This window comes from Chelonia mydas, chromosome 22 (genome assembly GCF_015237465.2).
Source record: "Chelonia mydas isolate rCheMyd1 chromosome 22, rCheMyd1.pri.v2, whole genome shotgun sequence".
NCBI classification, from domain to species: Eukaryota; Metazoa; Chordata; order Testudines; family Cheloniidae; genus Chelonia; species Chelonia mydas.
The window spans coordinates 13,412,053-13,427,361 of NC_051262.2; the positions used below are offsets into that span (position 1 = coordinate 13,412,053).

Consider the following 15,309-nt stretch of genomic DNA (forward strand, 5'->3'; position numbering starts at 1 on the left):
TGATTTTTACTTGAAATACAGTGAAATCAGCCCTGTCCCATCTGAGATATTGTTTATGTTAAGACAATAGTAAAGACAAAATGTAAACATTTATATTTATATATGGACATGGGATCACATTTACCAGAGGAACTGATGATAGAAGTCAAATCGGTTAATGAGATTCTAGAATATTTGACGATAGAGCCTGCAAGTAATAATTGTTGTCTCTTTTTCAGGATGTGGAATTGGGGTAATGTATTATGGAAAGGGGGTCACAGTATGTAGCTTGGCTTGCATGGGTCATTCTAAAGCAAATGTACTGTTGTATGAGAGATGCCATCTAAAAGTAGCCACACACAGATGACGAAGAGAAAGCAACCGAATACCTAGAACCCTGCAAATCTGCGGATATTCGCTTTATAGCCACAGACCATATTTGTGGATCAGATGTAGATACAAATTTTGTATCCGCACAGGGCTCTTCCGATACCTAGCTCTGATACCTAGCTAGTGCTTTTCGTCAATAGCTCTCAAAGAGCTTCATAATAATAAGAGCTAGTTATTAATTTTTATATGCTACTTTTATCCATAGATCTCAATGTGCTTTACAAAGGAGGTGAGCATCATCTTACAGATGGGGTAACAGAGACACAGAGAGGGGAAGTGACTTGCCCAAGGTCACCCAACAGACCAGTGGCTGAGCCAGGAATAGAACCCACATGTCGTGAGTCCCAATCCAATGCTCTACACGTGAGGAAACACTGCCTCTCCACAGTGGTACTGATAATTATATTTACTTCACAATGGTGAGACAGTGTCATTATCCCCATTTGACCGATGGGGGAAAACCAAAATGCAGAAAGGTAAAGTAATTTCCCTACGGTCACACGATTAGTCAGTGTCTGAGCCAGGAACAGAACCTACAGAATCCCAGAGCAGGGCCCCAGCCATGGGGCTATGCTACCTCCCGCTATATCACACAACACTCCCATTCAGTTGCCCCTGCAGCACAGATCATTTCCCCCCCTCCCATTGAATCTTTCACCCAATTCCTTTTGCATCAACAGTTTGTAATGTGCGTTCTTGACCTCTTACAGGTCAAGTTTCGTCAGTACATAGAAGGACGGATCCATCTGGTCAGAGAGTGTGACTATTCTGGTGGCGACTCTGCCGCTGACATGCTGTATGACCTTGATCAAGTCATTTCACCTCCCCGTGCCTCAGTTCCCCCTGGTAAAATGGGATTCATGATGCCCCATCTTTGCAAGCCACTTTGAGATCCTGAGATGACGGTAGTGAATAGGGGCAAAGTAGAAGTAGCATTATAATACAGTTGAAAAAATCATTTGACTGCAGAAGTCAACTGGGTCCTGCATTCAATTCTAGAACACTGATAATTGCTTTACAGGTATTTAGAAATCTGTTTACAGAATTGCTTGGATTTAAGATCTGCTTCAATGCATATTTTCTCTAATGGCACAAGATTAGCTCATCGTTGCAATTTATGTATATTTGCAGTTTGAGGATCAGTTTTTCATGCTGGCTTTGTCTTGTTAAACAAGTGTTATGATACTGTCCAACCTAGCTTTATCCATTTGGTGTACCTGGAGCCTGAGATTGACATCCTGTAGGGCCTGAGTCCCCTTTACCTAAGGCCCATTTATACAGCTCTGATAGTGCACATGGTACATGTCAGAGAGGTGTAAAGAGGACTTAGTGTAAATGAGAAGCAGGTTCCAAGTCTTCTGTTGTATTTTTGCCTCATTTATTTAACACCCTAAATGCAATATTATGTGTGTTTTAAAGAATGGCAGAAATTAGACATGGAACAGACTGAACAGTAGAGCTGGTTGGAAAATTGGGGGAGAAGGAGAGGTAGGGATCCTGTAGAAAATTTAAGCTTTTTGTAAAAAAAAACACAAGAATTTTTGGCCAAGAACCATTCAGTTTTGGAGTTCTTTGAATTCTGATGAGAAATCAAAAAATATTTGAGGAAAGAAGACATATTTCACAAAAAAAATTGTTTAGTCAAGACCCCATTTTTTATTGAAAAACGTTACAATGGAATTTTTTCAGCCTACCCTACAGAAAAGTGCATCTAATCCATCCTTCATCTGCTAGGGCTTTTTCTGAAGTCTGTTTTTCAAGATCTAATGCAGTAGGACTTTTCTGCTATTTCCCTGTTAAGCTTATTCAACAAACTAATTGATATCACTGCGAGAAAGTTTTTCTTAATTGTAGGCCAAATTCTGATCTCAGTGATACCGGTGTAAATCCAGGATAACAGTATATAAATCTGAAAGTGAATAGTTCTAAAACAGAAACCTGTAATTTGAACTGTTGTAAAGAATAACTCCTCTGGCCTCAATCCCAACTGTAGATATTAGTTTGCTCAGTCATTCTCACTAGTGATTCTGTTTTATTATACCATCTTTTAGGAATTTTTGATGGCAGTTTTAAAAAAATATTGCTATTTTAGCAATCATCAAATACAAGATTATATTTTTCCCTTAAGTTCCAATTCAAATAGTTCGTGCCTAACTTTAACCATGTGAATAGTCCCAGTGATGTTAATGAGTCTACTCACATGCTTAAAATTAGGCATGGGCTTTGCTGAATCGGGGCCTGAATCCTTTATTTGGACTCAAACAGAAGGCACTTGAGGTAATTATTTTACTTGTCAAAACATATCAAGAGGGGTCTACAGTATGTTATTTGGGCACTTCTATTAGAATTATTTTATTAATACAGAATTGTTAATTTAACATTTAGAGGCATCTGTATAGAGGTGGAAAACTCTAAGTGCAAGTACTGTTATGTATATATTGTCCACTTTTGCTGTAGTGCCTTGGCATATGATCTGTAGTGTGGATGCATCATATGCATTAGCTGTTTTATTTCAAAGTTAAACAACTCAAAAGTTTAAAATTAAATATTTAAACTTCCTAAAAATACCCCTAAGCAATCAATTTTACATGTATACACACAGACACGCCTGTAAAATTTTGCTTGCTCGTTTGTTTTTTTAGCAAACCTTGTTTTCATAGCTTCTTGATTAGAAGCCCAAACGCATTTTTATTAGAACTAAGACACTTTAGAAATTATTTGCATATAAAATAACTATGCCCAGGCTCAGAATTTGTGCTTCAGACCAATGCAGCAGAAAATATCCTTAATCATTTGGGTTTATAGCAGAAATAACAAAAGCCTATTCACTAGGACCCTGAATCAATACCTAGTGGAGTCAACGGAAAGACTCAATATGTGGATGGGTCAGACTCAGTCAGCGGGAAGACAGCTGTGCGAGGGGGACTCAGAAGATGTGAGTGCTGTTCCCAGCTCTGACCTGCTTTGTGACCTTTTATAAGTCACTTCACCGCTCTGCTTCCCCTCCCACCTTTTATCTATTTACCTGTAAACTCTTCAGGGCAGGGCTGGTCTCTTATTCCTTATTTGTACAGCACCTAGCACAATGGAGCCCCGACCTTGCCTGGGGCCACAGACACAATTTGATTAAAAATAAATAATCACAATAATACAAACAATGCCCTGTCAAGGAGAATTTTAGACACTCTGTGACCCATGGCCAACACAAAGACCCAACACCATGAAAGCCTCAAATTTCACCCTACGTAAGTTTCTATGAGTTTAAATACACCTGTGGATAACAATATTGTAGGTATTAAAATGATAAAGTGAGCCAGAATGATGAAAAGCATAGATGTAGCAAAGTACACCAAAATTTTAAAGAGATCAGATACTTCCTCTCTGATACGTTTGTGTTTACTTTCTGTCCGGAAACACAGATCTTTTTGTTTTCCAAAGGATTAACTCAAACATCAACTTCCCATTTGTAACATTTGAATAAAAGCCTTTTTTTAAACTCCTCACTGCTTTCCACAGATGTGAGCTCTTTACGTGGGCAGACTCCAATGGAGAGGATAAAAGAGTCACCTTCAGTATTGTACCCTGCTACATCACTGGGCTCATTTACAGTCAAAACACCCAAACAAATGGAAAGTTTTGCAGAGATGTACTCAGAAAAAAACAAACAGATATGCCTCTCCAAAACTCAGATAGAGTGAAATTCCCTCCTGTGCAGGCTTCACTGGGACTTAAGTGTTGCCTAGTGGATAGATCACTGGACTGGGACTCAGGAGTCCTGGGTTCTAGTCTCAGCTCTGGTACTGGCCTTCTGAGCAACCCGTGGCAAGTCATTTTGCTTCTCTGTGCCTCAGTTTCCCCATCGGTAAAATGGAGCTAATGTAGTTCCCTGCTTTGTAAAGCTCTCTGAGATCTACTGCTGAAAAGTACTATGTAAGAGCAAGGTATTTATTAATTATTATTATTAAGTGGTTCGTAGGCCTTGCATTGGCTCTCTGCACAAGGGCAAATTTCATCCTTAAAAAACAGCTTTGCCTAACTTAACCCAAAGTCTCTAAATATCTTACCACTGCCACCTGCTTTCAGTTCCTTTGAAGAACAGACTATTTTCTACCAAGTCAACTTGCTCTTTCATCTTGATCTGTTCAAGGGGAATATTTGGTTCAGATTAAAACAAGTAATTAAGTACAAAAGTCTTGCTTGAAATTATTTGTTTTTCTAACCAATCAGATATGCTGGGCCGAGTTACAACCTGCCAATCCAAAGAATAACATAACATAAAAGGCAAAGTTCTCTGTGCCTTCAAATTGGTGTTGCTCCCTTGACTTTAATGGAGTTGCACGGATTTACACCCATGGGGAATCTGGCCCATAATTTATTTCTTATAGGTTTATAGAACAATAAAAAATGCCCATACATAAACCTCTGGGTGCCCCAAACACTTCAACTTAAATGTTCAAATGGTTGGTGACCGCCCAAATATCAATTAGCTCAGCTAGCTGATAAATCAAAGCAACAAAAATGCCCCATTAGCCCCACCCCCAGAGACACACCCACAGGCTCCCCACAAAACCCTGTCAAATAAACGGCTTTTGCAACATGCCCAGAAGGTCACCAAGTTTTGGACCAATGAGGGTGGAGAACAAGTTCCAGAGTCCTGGGACCCTCACCCCCCACCCGCCAATCATACTACTTAGCTCTCATCTAGCATGTTTGATCTTTCTCTTGTAAAGCACTTTGCAAATAAAGGCCATTTTCATTATCCCCATTTTACAAATAGGGAAACTGATGCACAGGGAGGGACATGAATTGGCCATGGTCATCCAGCAGGGCAGTGGCAGGTCTCCCGAGTCCCAGTCCAGTACCCTATCATCATAATATATCCCTCTCTTTTATAATGATGGGCATCACTTTCGCTGACCACAGCTGTGGCAGTGTGTCAAGGGAAGAGAGGCCTCTCGCAGGTACACAGAACTCACACCCAGTGTTGGTCTGTTGTTTTTTTTTTAAATGAACTAATAATAGAATCTTAAATATACACCAAACAAACCACCTTTTTCATTACGCAAGGCAACATACTGCACAGTATAGACTTCTACCGCTTGAGCCAAAGGAGTAACACTATAGCAGTAGTAGCTGTTATCTGCCAGTGAACCAGCCACTAGAGAAGGATACAGCACCCACTCTGTCAGTGGGGTTACACTTTTTAGATATTACTTACTATTAATTGATGTTATCAAGATCTTTAAACTATCTGGATTTTGTTGAATGTAAATGACAGTTATTCATTGTAAAAAGATAGTAAAAATTTAGTTAAAACAGTGGTGAGTGTTAGCAAAAAATGAGGTTACTACCTCTTTACTATATCTGCCTAATTGTTCTTTGTCTCATTGTTCTGTAATTCCATTGTGATTTGGGCAAGTGATTTCAAACGTGTTTTAATCTGTTTTCGTGAGTAGGATCTGAAAACGACTTCAGGGCAGAATTAGTATGATTGAGGCAACTCTTGAGATTACCACATGATTTATAATTTAAAAAACCAACCTTAAACCTTTTTACAGACATGTAACATTTTGTGAGTGGTATTAACCAAGATGCATCAGAAAATTACATGAGGATATGGAAAAACCGCAGCTTGTTGCCCCTAGAAAACCCCACATCCTCTATATATGAAGGCCGCAAAAATGAAAGATGGAAATTAATGAGCTCTATGTGTAGCAGCTGCAGAATAAAGCCGTCACCGACTCCTCTGACCACAGATTCTCTCTGACATTGAAGGACAAGGCTAAGACTAGTGGTCTGAGCACAAGACTAGGAGACAGGAACTCCTTGACTTCTCAAACAGCCCATCCCTAGGGAACAACTCTTTGTTTTAATGGAATTTGCTCTGCCTAAATGAGACTCAGAATTACTAATTATTTTACCTTTGCATTGGGATGGTGCTTTTCACCTGCTTTCCACACAAGCAGTCAATGGCAGTGCTTGGACTAGAACCCATAACTCCTGACTTAGTTCCCTGTCTGCTAGACCATGCTGCCTACTGAAACAGAGAGTGGGCTTGAGAAACTAGTTCCTCGTTATCTAGAGTTCAGCACAGTTTAATCAAAAGCATTGTAATGAGAATGTATTTTAGCTGGACCATTTGGGTTTGGAGTTTTTTGTCCGTGTTGCACTGACAGTAATATTGCCTCAGAGTATGAATGTCTGTGCTAAATATCAACACCCGGGCTTCCAAAGCACCTTATTACCAATTTTCAAAGTCAGATAGGAGTTTCCCCAGACAGTTCCGACTGAGATGAATGGAAGCCGAAGGACTAACTCCCCTTAGTTAACTTTGAAAATCTTAACCACCAATTGTAAGTCACTTATGATCCCCTAGTCATCGCTTGGGTAACACAGGCTAGAGAATTTCACCCACTGATTCCTGCAGCAGAGAGAATTAGTCTTTCTCGCTGCACAGTGGCCATCATCACACCCAATAACTTCTTAATGAACAAGACCATAAGACAGGGACTGTCGTTTTGTTCTGTGTTCGTACAGTCCCTAGTACAATGGAGTCCTGATCCACAAGCGGGATTCGTAAGAACTATTGCAATACAAATAATAAATAATAATCTTTTAGGCATACATCCCATCTTGGTTTAAAGACACTTGGCAATTTGGCTATCCTTACCTTGGTAAGTTACTCCATTTATTCTACTTACTGGCTGAATTCTGCTCACACATGCTCCCTTTGTTTAGTTCCTACAGACTACGGCAAACGAGTTTACCAAGGAGTGAGAGTGAAACACACAGTCAAAGATCTCCTTGCTGAAAAACGATCAAGACAGACCAGCGGCTCCCGATTCAGCGTGAGTCATGTTTTAAACAGAAATGTCATTGTACATAATCCTCTTGCTTTAAGAGGATTTGCACTGAGCACAATGTACCTGCAACACCGAAGTCTTCACAAAGTTTTATCCTTAGGCAGCCTTCTTGGTATAGGACTTTAAAAAAAGGATTAAGAGCCAGGAGGATCTTTCAGGAGTCTAACGTAAGATGAGCTACTGTGGGATGTCAGAAACCACCATCGTCAAGGCAAAAAGCAGGAATATTTGTGCAGTTAGGGTCTGATCCAAAGATCTAATTAATTTTTCATGTCAGTGAAACCCTGTGAGCTTTGAATCCCAGGAGGCACAAATCTCACCCACTTTAACTAAACTGATAACACTAAATTTTCAAAAAGAAAAGGAGTACTTGTGGCACCTTAGAGACTAACCAATTTATTTGAGCATGAGTAGCTCACGAAAGCTCATGCTCAAATAAATTGGTTAGTCTCTAAGGTGCCACAAGTACTCCTTTTCTTTTTGCGAATACAGACTAACACAGCTGTTACTCTGAAACTAAATTTTCAGTGCCTTTCACACACTTTATGTTATGGCCTTCAAGGACAGATTAATTTACCATCATCTATGTCTGACCAAATCAACTCGATAAAAATGAATGTCTGACCCCAAACGTCATACACCCTACAAGTTCTATTTGGGGGAGAGGGTGTTTTATATTAATAGAAAGAGATAGAGAATCAGCTTGCTGAGGATCCAAAGGCAGAAAACAAAAAAGGGGCATTAACTTTCCCAGTGGAAATTCTATAACTGGGCAGCTGTAATGCAATAGACTTGGAAATTGCTGAATTTTACAGAAACCGAGAATAGCCTCACATGACAAAGCATTGAAGCTACCTATTGCTTTTCTTTTACTCTTCCTAACCTGATTTATGGCAAAGACACTTGGTTCCCTTGGGAAGTCAGGGAACATCCTATGCTAGGGACCACTCTGTTCTGTTCTATGCAATGCTATAGATGTTTTTATACCATGCTTATCTGAGCACCTTCCAACAGTGCATTGAGCAACGTGATTACACACCTATCAGGTGTGGTTTGTTCTCTCATCCTCTCCCAAGAGGGAAAAGCACGTGGAAAAGTGTTTTGTTTTGGTTGGCTGTTGTTGTTACATATACCTTTTGCTATATGTTTATATAGTAGAGAAGGTAAGGTCGAAGAAATGCGCCTTACATTTGGACTGAAAATTGGCGAGGTTTGTGATAGTCTTTAGGGGAGTCCTCAAGCTTGGACCATCCCCAGAAAAGGTTTTGTTTCCCGTACTCTGCAAATACTGAAAAAAATAGCCTAACAGTTTGATACAGTGCCAGAATTCTCACTGACTTCCTGGATATGCAGCCGTCTCCCTGGATGGGATGCTAATCGTAAAAGATAACGTGACAAAGAATTGCTGACCACTGGAGATATTGAACAGCTCAGAATTTAAATTTAATCTCCCCTTTTGGAATTTCTGTGTCTACATACAAGTTAAACATGTCATACGTATGCACTAAAAGATTTCCAAAAGCGATTAACAGCTTGAGATGCCTTAAAGGGGCTTGATTTTCAGAAGGTAGTTGCTCAGCATTTTCTGAAAATCAGACCCTTTTAAGGTGTCCCACATTGGGCACCCAAAAACAGAAGCTCACTCGTCACTTCTGATAATCTTGGCTATACTTACTAAAGGAGAAACTCTACAAATCAGGGAAGAACTAATTAGAAGAAACAGCAGACTCTGTCTTAACCCAGCTAAACTCCTGTCTCTTCTGAATAACTTCTTAGTTGAGATTCAGTCACTAGTGTCTACCTCAAATTCTATACCCTGGACTTTAGCTCTTCAAATTCCTCTTGAGGGTTATCTGTGGCAGAAAGCACTTGAATACCCTTTTGAAGGCACCGAGTTCAGTGGTCTTGGCCAGTTTGCATCAGCTAAGCATCTGACTAAGTAATCTGTAACACAAGCAACTGCAGCACCTCTTACTGCAAAGACTTTTCCATTTTTCTTCCATTTTAAACAAAATGAATTCAGAGCTACACTTAAGATGCTCCAAATGTGATTATCAATCACCGTCACTCATGCATTATTTATGGAGCTGCCATTATACATGCTGATTATACATGGGCATGGATCCATTATTTCATGCACTGCAAGTCAGCAATAGACTCGGGCAGATTCTCCATTCAGACACAATGTGTTTGTGTCAGTTTAACTCCACTGACTTCAGCAGTTACACAGACATAAAACCGGCATCAAGCCCTTCGTGTTTAACCCTTTAGAATACCCTCTGGGAATCATCCCATGCGACCAAGTCTCTGGCACTAATTTAACCATGTAACGCGATGTCAGGCTGCATTTTGCCTTTCTTAATTCTATCCAATTACTCTTAGTTATACTCCTGTTCAGAACCCCAAATAATTTCCTTGGAGTTTAGAGTCTTGGAATAGTTGGACTTTATATTCTTCAGATAGCTCCTGCCCTCCCAAAGATACACACTTAGGCTGAGATTTTGAAAAATGATTAATTCCCATTGGGCGAAGTCCTGGCCTCACTGAACTCAATGGCAGTTTTGCCATTGTTTTCAGTGGATCCAGGATTTCATGCAAAGTGCCTAAATTTCCTTGAGTGACTTTGCAAATCTTAGCCTAGCTAGTCTCTTAGCCCCACAGATTTATCTCATTTTCATGTTTCACCATAAGTCACATCATCCAGCCGCTGATAAATTTTGTTTCTCTTTTCTGAACTACCAGAAAGACACTGACAACTTGGAGACGATACAGTCTCCAGAACAGGACACAGTATTCCAGCTGTAATCACATCTGAAATGATGACTGTGTTGGTAAACTGTTCCCTGGAGGCATTTGCTATTTGTATTACGGTTATGTGATTGGTCACCTTAGTCAAGTGGCATTATTTCTCATCCCTGACTGGCTGGGTATAATTGTGATAGATGAGGATGGTAACGTATTATCAAATCACTGAGTCTTTGATTTTCTCAGGGTATGGTGGAAGCAGTTTGTGGAATTAGGAGTAGAATGAGGGACATTTTAGTGCATTTGAAACTTTTTTTTCCTTTCCAAGCCTTTTGAGTCAGGTTTTCACTGTTAGCAAAATTAGGCAGCAAACAGATTTTAAATTAATTTTCTCTCCCTCACATTTGCATCCATTAGCTGCATGTGGCAAAACACAAAAACCAACCAAACAAAAATTCAGCCCGTAAATTACGTAAAATAAGAATTTGCCACACCAAACATGCCAGCTTATGAGACTTGACATAAAGGCCCAAAATGCGTAAGAGCATGCACACCTTTGTGCACACCTGACTTGCATAAGTGCATTGGGCACATGCACTGTTGTGCATGCCTAACTCATGCAGCGGCTTTTGAGCAGGCCTGACTTGTGCAAAGGCACGAATGCTTTGAAAAACCAAATGAAACTTCAGACAATGATTCAGGACTGTCATGCTTTATCCACTCTTCACTCTTGAATATACAGATGCCCCTCTACTCTGTACTTAGATGCTATGACGGTGGGTATTCTAGGAAGCCCTATGCTAGATAGATAGGCCAGTATTGTAAACGTTTCCTGCCGCCTTATTTGCCATGTTTGTTTTGTATGCAAAAGCAGAACAGTTTGTGTGTATGTAGACAATACAAAATTACTCTGTAGCTAGCTCCTTACAATAAAAGTTATGGAGGTGGGCAAACTTCCTTATTTGCTGGGACAATTCTTTGATTAGTTTGGAAAATAACTGCTGTGAGAAGAGATAAATAGCTAACATAATATAATATTTTGGAATCTGAGTGAACAGCAGGCGAGTGAGCACAATAACGTATATTTATGATGCAGTGTAATTACATTGCACCGTTTGCATGGATCTGATCTTTGCTCAGAAATCAGTAAACCCTTCCTTAGCCAATAAAAGCTCATGGTCACAGATGCGTGCTCCCAGGCTGGCCTGATCATTGTCAGAAAGGTTAGCTAATGGTCTGTTGAGTGACATTAAAACTGTCACCATTCTGCAATAGTAGGTCTTTTATTCTCCAAATGATATAAAATAAATTTGCATTGTGATGATATACAGGTGATTTGCATTTTGATTTCCCACGAATTGCTGTGCCATGTTACCGTTTCTTCTGATCTATCTGGGTGTTTGGGAAGGAGGAGGCAGAGAGAGCAAGTGTTCCTCTCTGGAAAAAAAAAAAAGAGGGACACCTAGTAAATAAATAAATAAATACCACCTAGTTCTTATACAGCACTTTTCATCCATAGATCTCAAAATGCTTTACAAAGGCAGGTCAGTATCATAGTCTTCATTTTACAGATGGGAAAACTGAGGCACAGCGAGGTAAAATGACTTGCCTGAGGTCACTCACGAGGCCAATGGCGGAGCCAGGAATAGAATTCAGGTCTTCTGAGTCCCAGTCCAGAACTCTATCCACTAGGCAGCACTCCAGTGAGGCATGTTCTCGCTACCCAAAGATGGATCTCCACAAAGGACAGACCCTCTAGCAGAGATTTGCTAAATACTAGAGCTAGCTGAAGTTGTTTCATCAAAATGTTTTAAATGGAAAAAAAAATGCACTGAAATTGTATATTTTAGTTGAAATGTTCTGGTTTTTCAACAAACCCCCAAGAAAAAAAAAATCAGATAAAAATTTAAAGCGTTCAATCTGAAAAACAGTTCTGGGTATTTTTGCAGTGAAAAAACAAATTCATGAGAAATTTAGGGAAGGAAAAAAACCAACTCCCTCCATCACACTTTTTAAAATTTCTTGCAAGAAACAACTGGCATTTTTGACCAGCTCCACTAGGGGCGAGAAGGGCCTTGCAGCTTTGTTAAGTTCTGCTGAGGGTTTTATGAACAGTGAGCTAACCTGCCTCGTTAGCAGGACAACCAGATCCTGTGCAGGAGAAAGCATCACTATTATTGTTATTGAATTAGGCCCCGATCCTGCAACTGGATCCATGTGGTTGGATCTGCTGAAATCAGGATCATCCCATGCAGATACAGTTGCATAACCAAGGTCCGTCTGTTTATTGTTTGCGCAGGATCCTCCTCCCCCGCCACACACTCCGCTCTCCCCTCAGTGGATGGAGCGTGGCTTGTTTCATAATGCAAGCGAGCCGTGTTGCTGGATAATGATGGTAAACTGAAACAGCAGCAGTGCTCTATGCACTTTCTTTCGCAGCTCACAGGAAGCATTGCCTAGTAATGTAAATCATTGGAGAACAGGGCCCATACCAAGATTATTAATGGCTTTACAAACTATAGCCCTGGTGATGTTAAACAGACTCACTGATCTATACCAACTCCTGCTGTGTGAAAGATACAGTTATCATAATCCTGCAGTGCTGAAAAGAAATAATGCAGGGAGGAAATAGATGAATGAGTTTAAAATAATCTGAGCCACTCACCACCTGATAAGGAAACGCAGAATGAAATCCAAAGTTTAAGCCCAGGCAAATATGTCAGTGTCTGTTCTGATTAATTGCCAGGGAGAATATGCTACAATGCCCATTCCAAGAGGAGTTAACATCCAAAACCAAGTTAAGCAATTGGTGCTATTTGCCAGCTCTCTGGAGCAGTCAATGAGATCAATCTGCTGAGACAATCTGCAGCATATGGAATTACAGCTCAAACAGGGATTTTTAACTATAAAAATAAAAAAATCTGCAGGGCTCACGTATGCCAATATTCCAAGGTGTTTTACATTAGAGACCAGAAGACTAATATGTACTAAGCCCACCTACCCCAAGAGACCCCCTCTCTCCACAGGGTACTGCCCTAGAGAGGATAAGCCCAGGCCCCCACACCATATAAAAGTCAACACGTTCTCTATCAGAGTCCCTTTCCCTAGGACCTCTGTCCCGACCCCACAAGGTCTGACATAGCCCACATTTGCTGAGCTCCCAAGCACTCCGCAAAGCTGCCATTGATGCAGGGCGGAGGCAGGGGAGAGTGGTACGGAATTTCTGCCTGGGAGGAAGGGGGGTATTAAACTGTATAAGTCACACGACTGGCGCTTAACTAATAAGAGGGCCGGGTGGGAAGCAGCCGTGCTGCTTTGGACTGTTTCGTAACACCAGTCCAATTGTTTCACTGAAGTATAAGGGCACCCTGAGCTTTGGCTGGGCATGTTGGTGTGGAGTTCCTTTTCAATGTAGATCATAGGAATGAATGAATAGAGGCGAGATCTCCAGCCCAAGCAGGTAGAAAAGTAACAGAGGGTATCAGCATGCTGAATATTCTCAGCATATTACAGTTCCTAATGCTCATGCTGAATGTCTGAGTGTCCAGCCCACTAAGCGCATTTGCAGCGTTTACTCAAATGCCTTTGTAAAATGGCATTTTTAAATTTTAAACTACTTGCGGTGGGTGGTCTAATGATGGCCCAGTGCAGTTTAAAGCAACTGATTCAAAGCTTAGCAGAAGTCTCTCTTACCTTAAATTTCAAAGTGCTTGTTTATTAGTGTAGAAACATTTTTTATTTCTATTTCTTATGTACAAGAGGGCAAAACAGTCATTTTAGTAGTGAAAATGTAAAATAAGGGTGAAACGAGGGGGAATCTGGGGCCCCAGGCCCCCACCTTGGCCCCATACCAGATGATGGATGAGCAGCCTTGGTCAAAATTAAGTTAGTGGTGTTGTGGCTTCATATACTGGATTGCAACACAACTGACTCAGATTTGGCCTGTCCACCCCGTCATGATGGAGGGGAGGCTAGCCCAAATTTGCATGAGTGGCGTTGTGACTTGGGACATGGGGTCGCAACGCTACTCAGATTTGAAGCGGCCAGATAAGTAACTTGGGCCCCCTCCTTAGCAAAATTCTGGTTGCATTCCTGGTAACAAACCCTACCATGGGGTATCAGCTGGTTTTGAACCTGGGTCCTATGGTCCAAAAAAAGGGAGTGCTATCACACAAGTTAAAGGAGTTTCTGGCAGACTGCTGTTTGCACCATAAAACTTGACTGCATTGTCTAAAATGCAAGAACTCAGTAAACCTGGAACTCTCTCTCGCTCTCTTGGATTACAAAAAAGTTTCCTGCCTGCCAAAAAATACATACCATCCAGAGTCAGGCACCTGTTGAACTGGAGGAGAGAACACAAGACTTCAGCTAGTGGCCAGGGTTTACTACTAAATTGGCAGCAGTACGAGAGAGTTTTGAGGCAAACGTGTATGTTTAATAGCACCCTAGCTTGGTGCTGAAGGCTAGGCTGTAATTAGAAGAGTGACTGTGTGCATTTGCTGACTAGTGACTCAGACATGCTTGTCCTAGCCCCATGCGATTGGTGTCTTGGTCCATGCAACGCAGTAGAGGAGCAGGGGGCAGTTAAGAGTCACAAAATTACAACTCTCCCTGCGTCTCTCTGCCTCTTGGCTCTTTTTTCTCCCAACCCCTGGCTGGCCCTTAGTTCCTTCCAAGCGCTGTCTCTACAGCAGCTGCATTTCTCCCCTACCTGTTACTGCCTCTTTCCCAGTCTGATGGAAAGGTATCCCTCATTTTCTGGGTTAGAACTCCCCTGAAACTGATGCTGGTCTCTCCATTTCATTTGCCAACTGGGCCCTTAGTCTTAAACCCACCCTTACTCACATGAGTAATCTTCCCTCACATGAACTGTTCCAGTAAACTCTGTAGGACTATATCAGAACAAACAAGAATTGCTAGACTGAATCAGACCAGGGCTCCACCCTTTCTCCTGCAGTGGCTGGTACCAGCTGCTTTAGAGGAAGGTGCCAGAAACCCTGCAGTTATAAGATAACCTGACCCCATGGAAAGTTTCTGCCTCTGCCCTCAATAGCTCGATGTTGGTTTAAGCCTGTAGCAGGAGGCTTTATATCCTAGAGAAAGATTACTCAGGGTACGTACATGCAGAGAGAAGGATGTCTGAATAAGATTTGCATGGTCAAGTTCTAACCTGATATAATATAGTGCGTTCTCTTTGACAAAGCTCATCAGGATTCACTGGCCAGGATTTTCACAAGTGGCTAGTGACCTGGGGTGCCCAGCCAGACCCCCCTTAGGGAAGCTGATTTCCACAGGTGGGTGCTCAGCACTTAGTGAAAATCCAGACCCTTTA

At 41.2% G+C, this 15,309-nt stretch overlaps 1 protein-coding gene across 1 annotated transcript in view; it reads left to right on the top strand.

Annotated features, from left to right (window-relative positions):
* C22H11orf53 (chromosome 22 C11orf53 homolog) overlaps nt 1-15,309 on the top strand; it is a 28,093-nt gene that overhangs the window by 1,093 nt on the left and 11,691 nt on the right. Inside the window, exons 2-3 of the mRNA XM_043533857.1 lie at nt 1,080-1,165; nt 6,989-7,217. Of these exons, the coding sequence (XP_043389792.1) occupies nt 1,080-1,165; nt 6,989-7,217 (315 nt within the window). The remainder of the gene's footprint in view (nt 1-1,079; nt 1,166-6,988; nt 7,218-15,309) is intronic.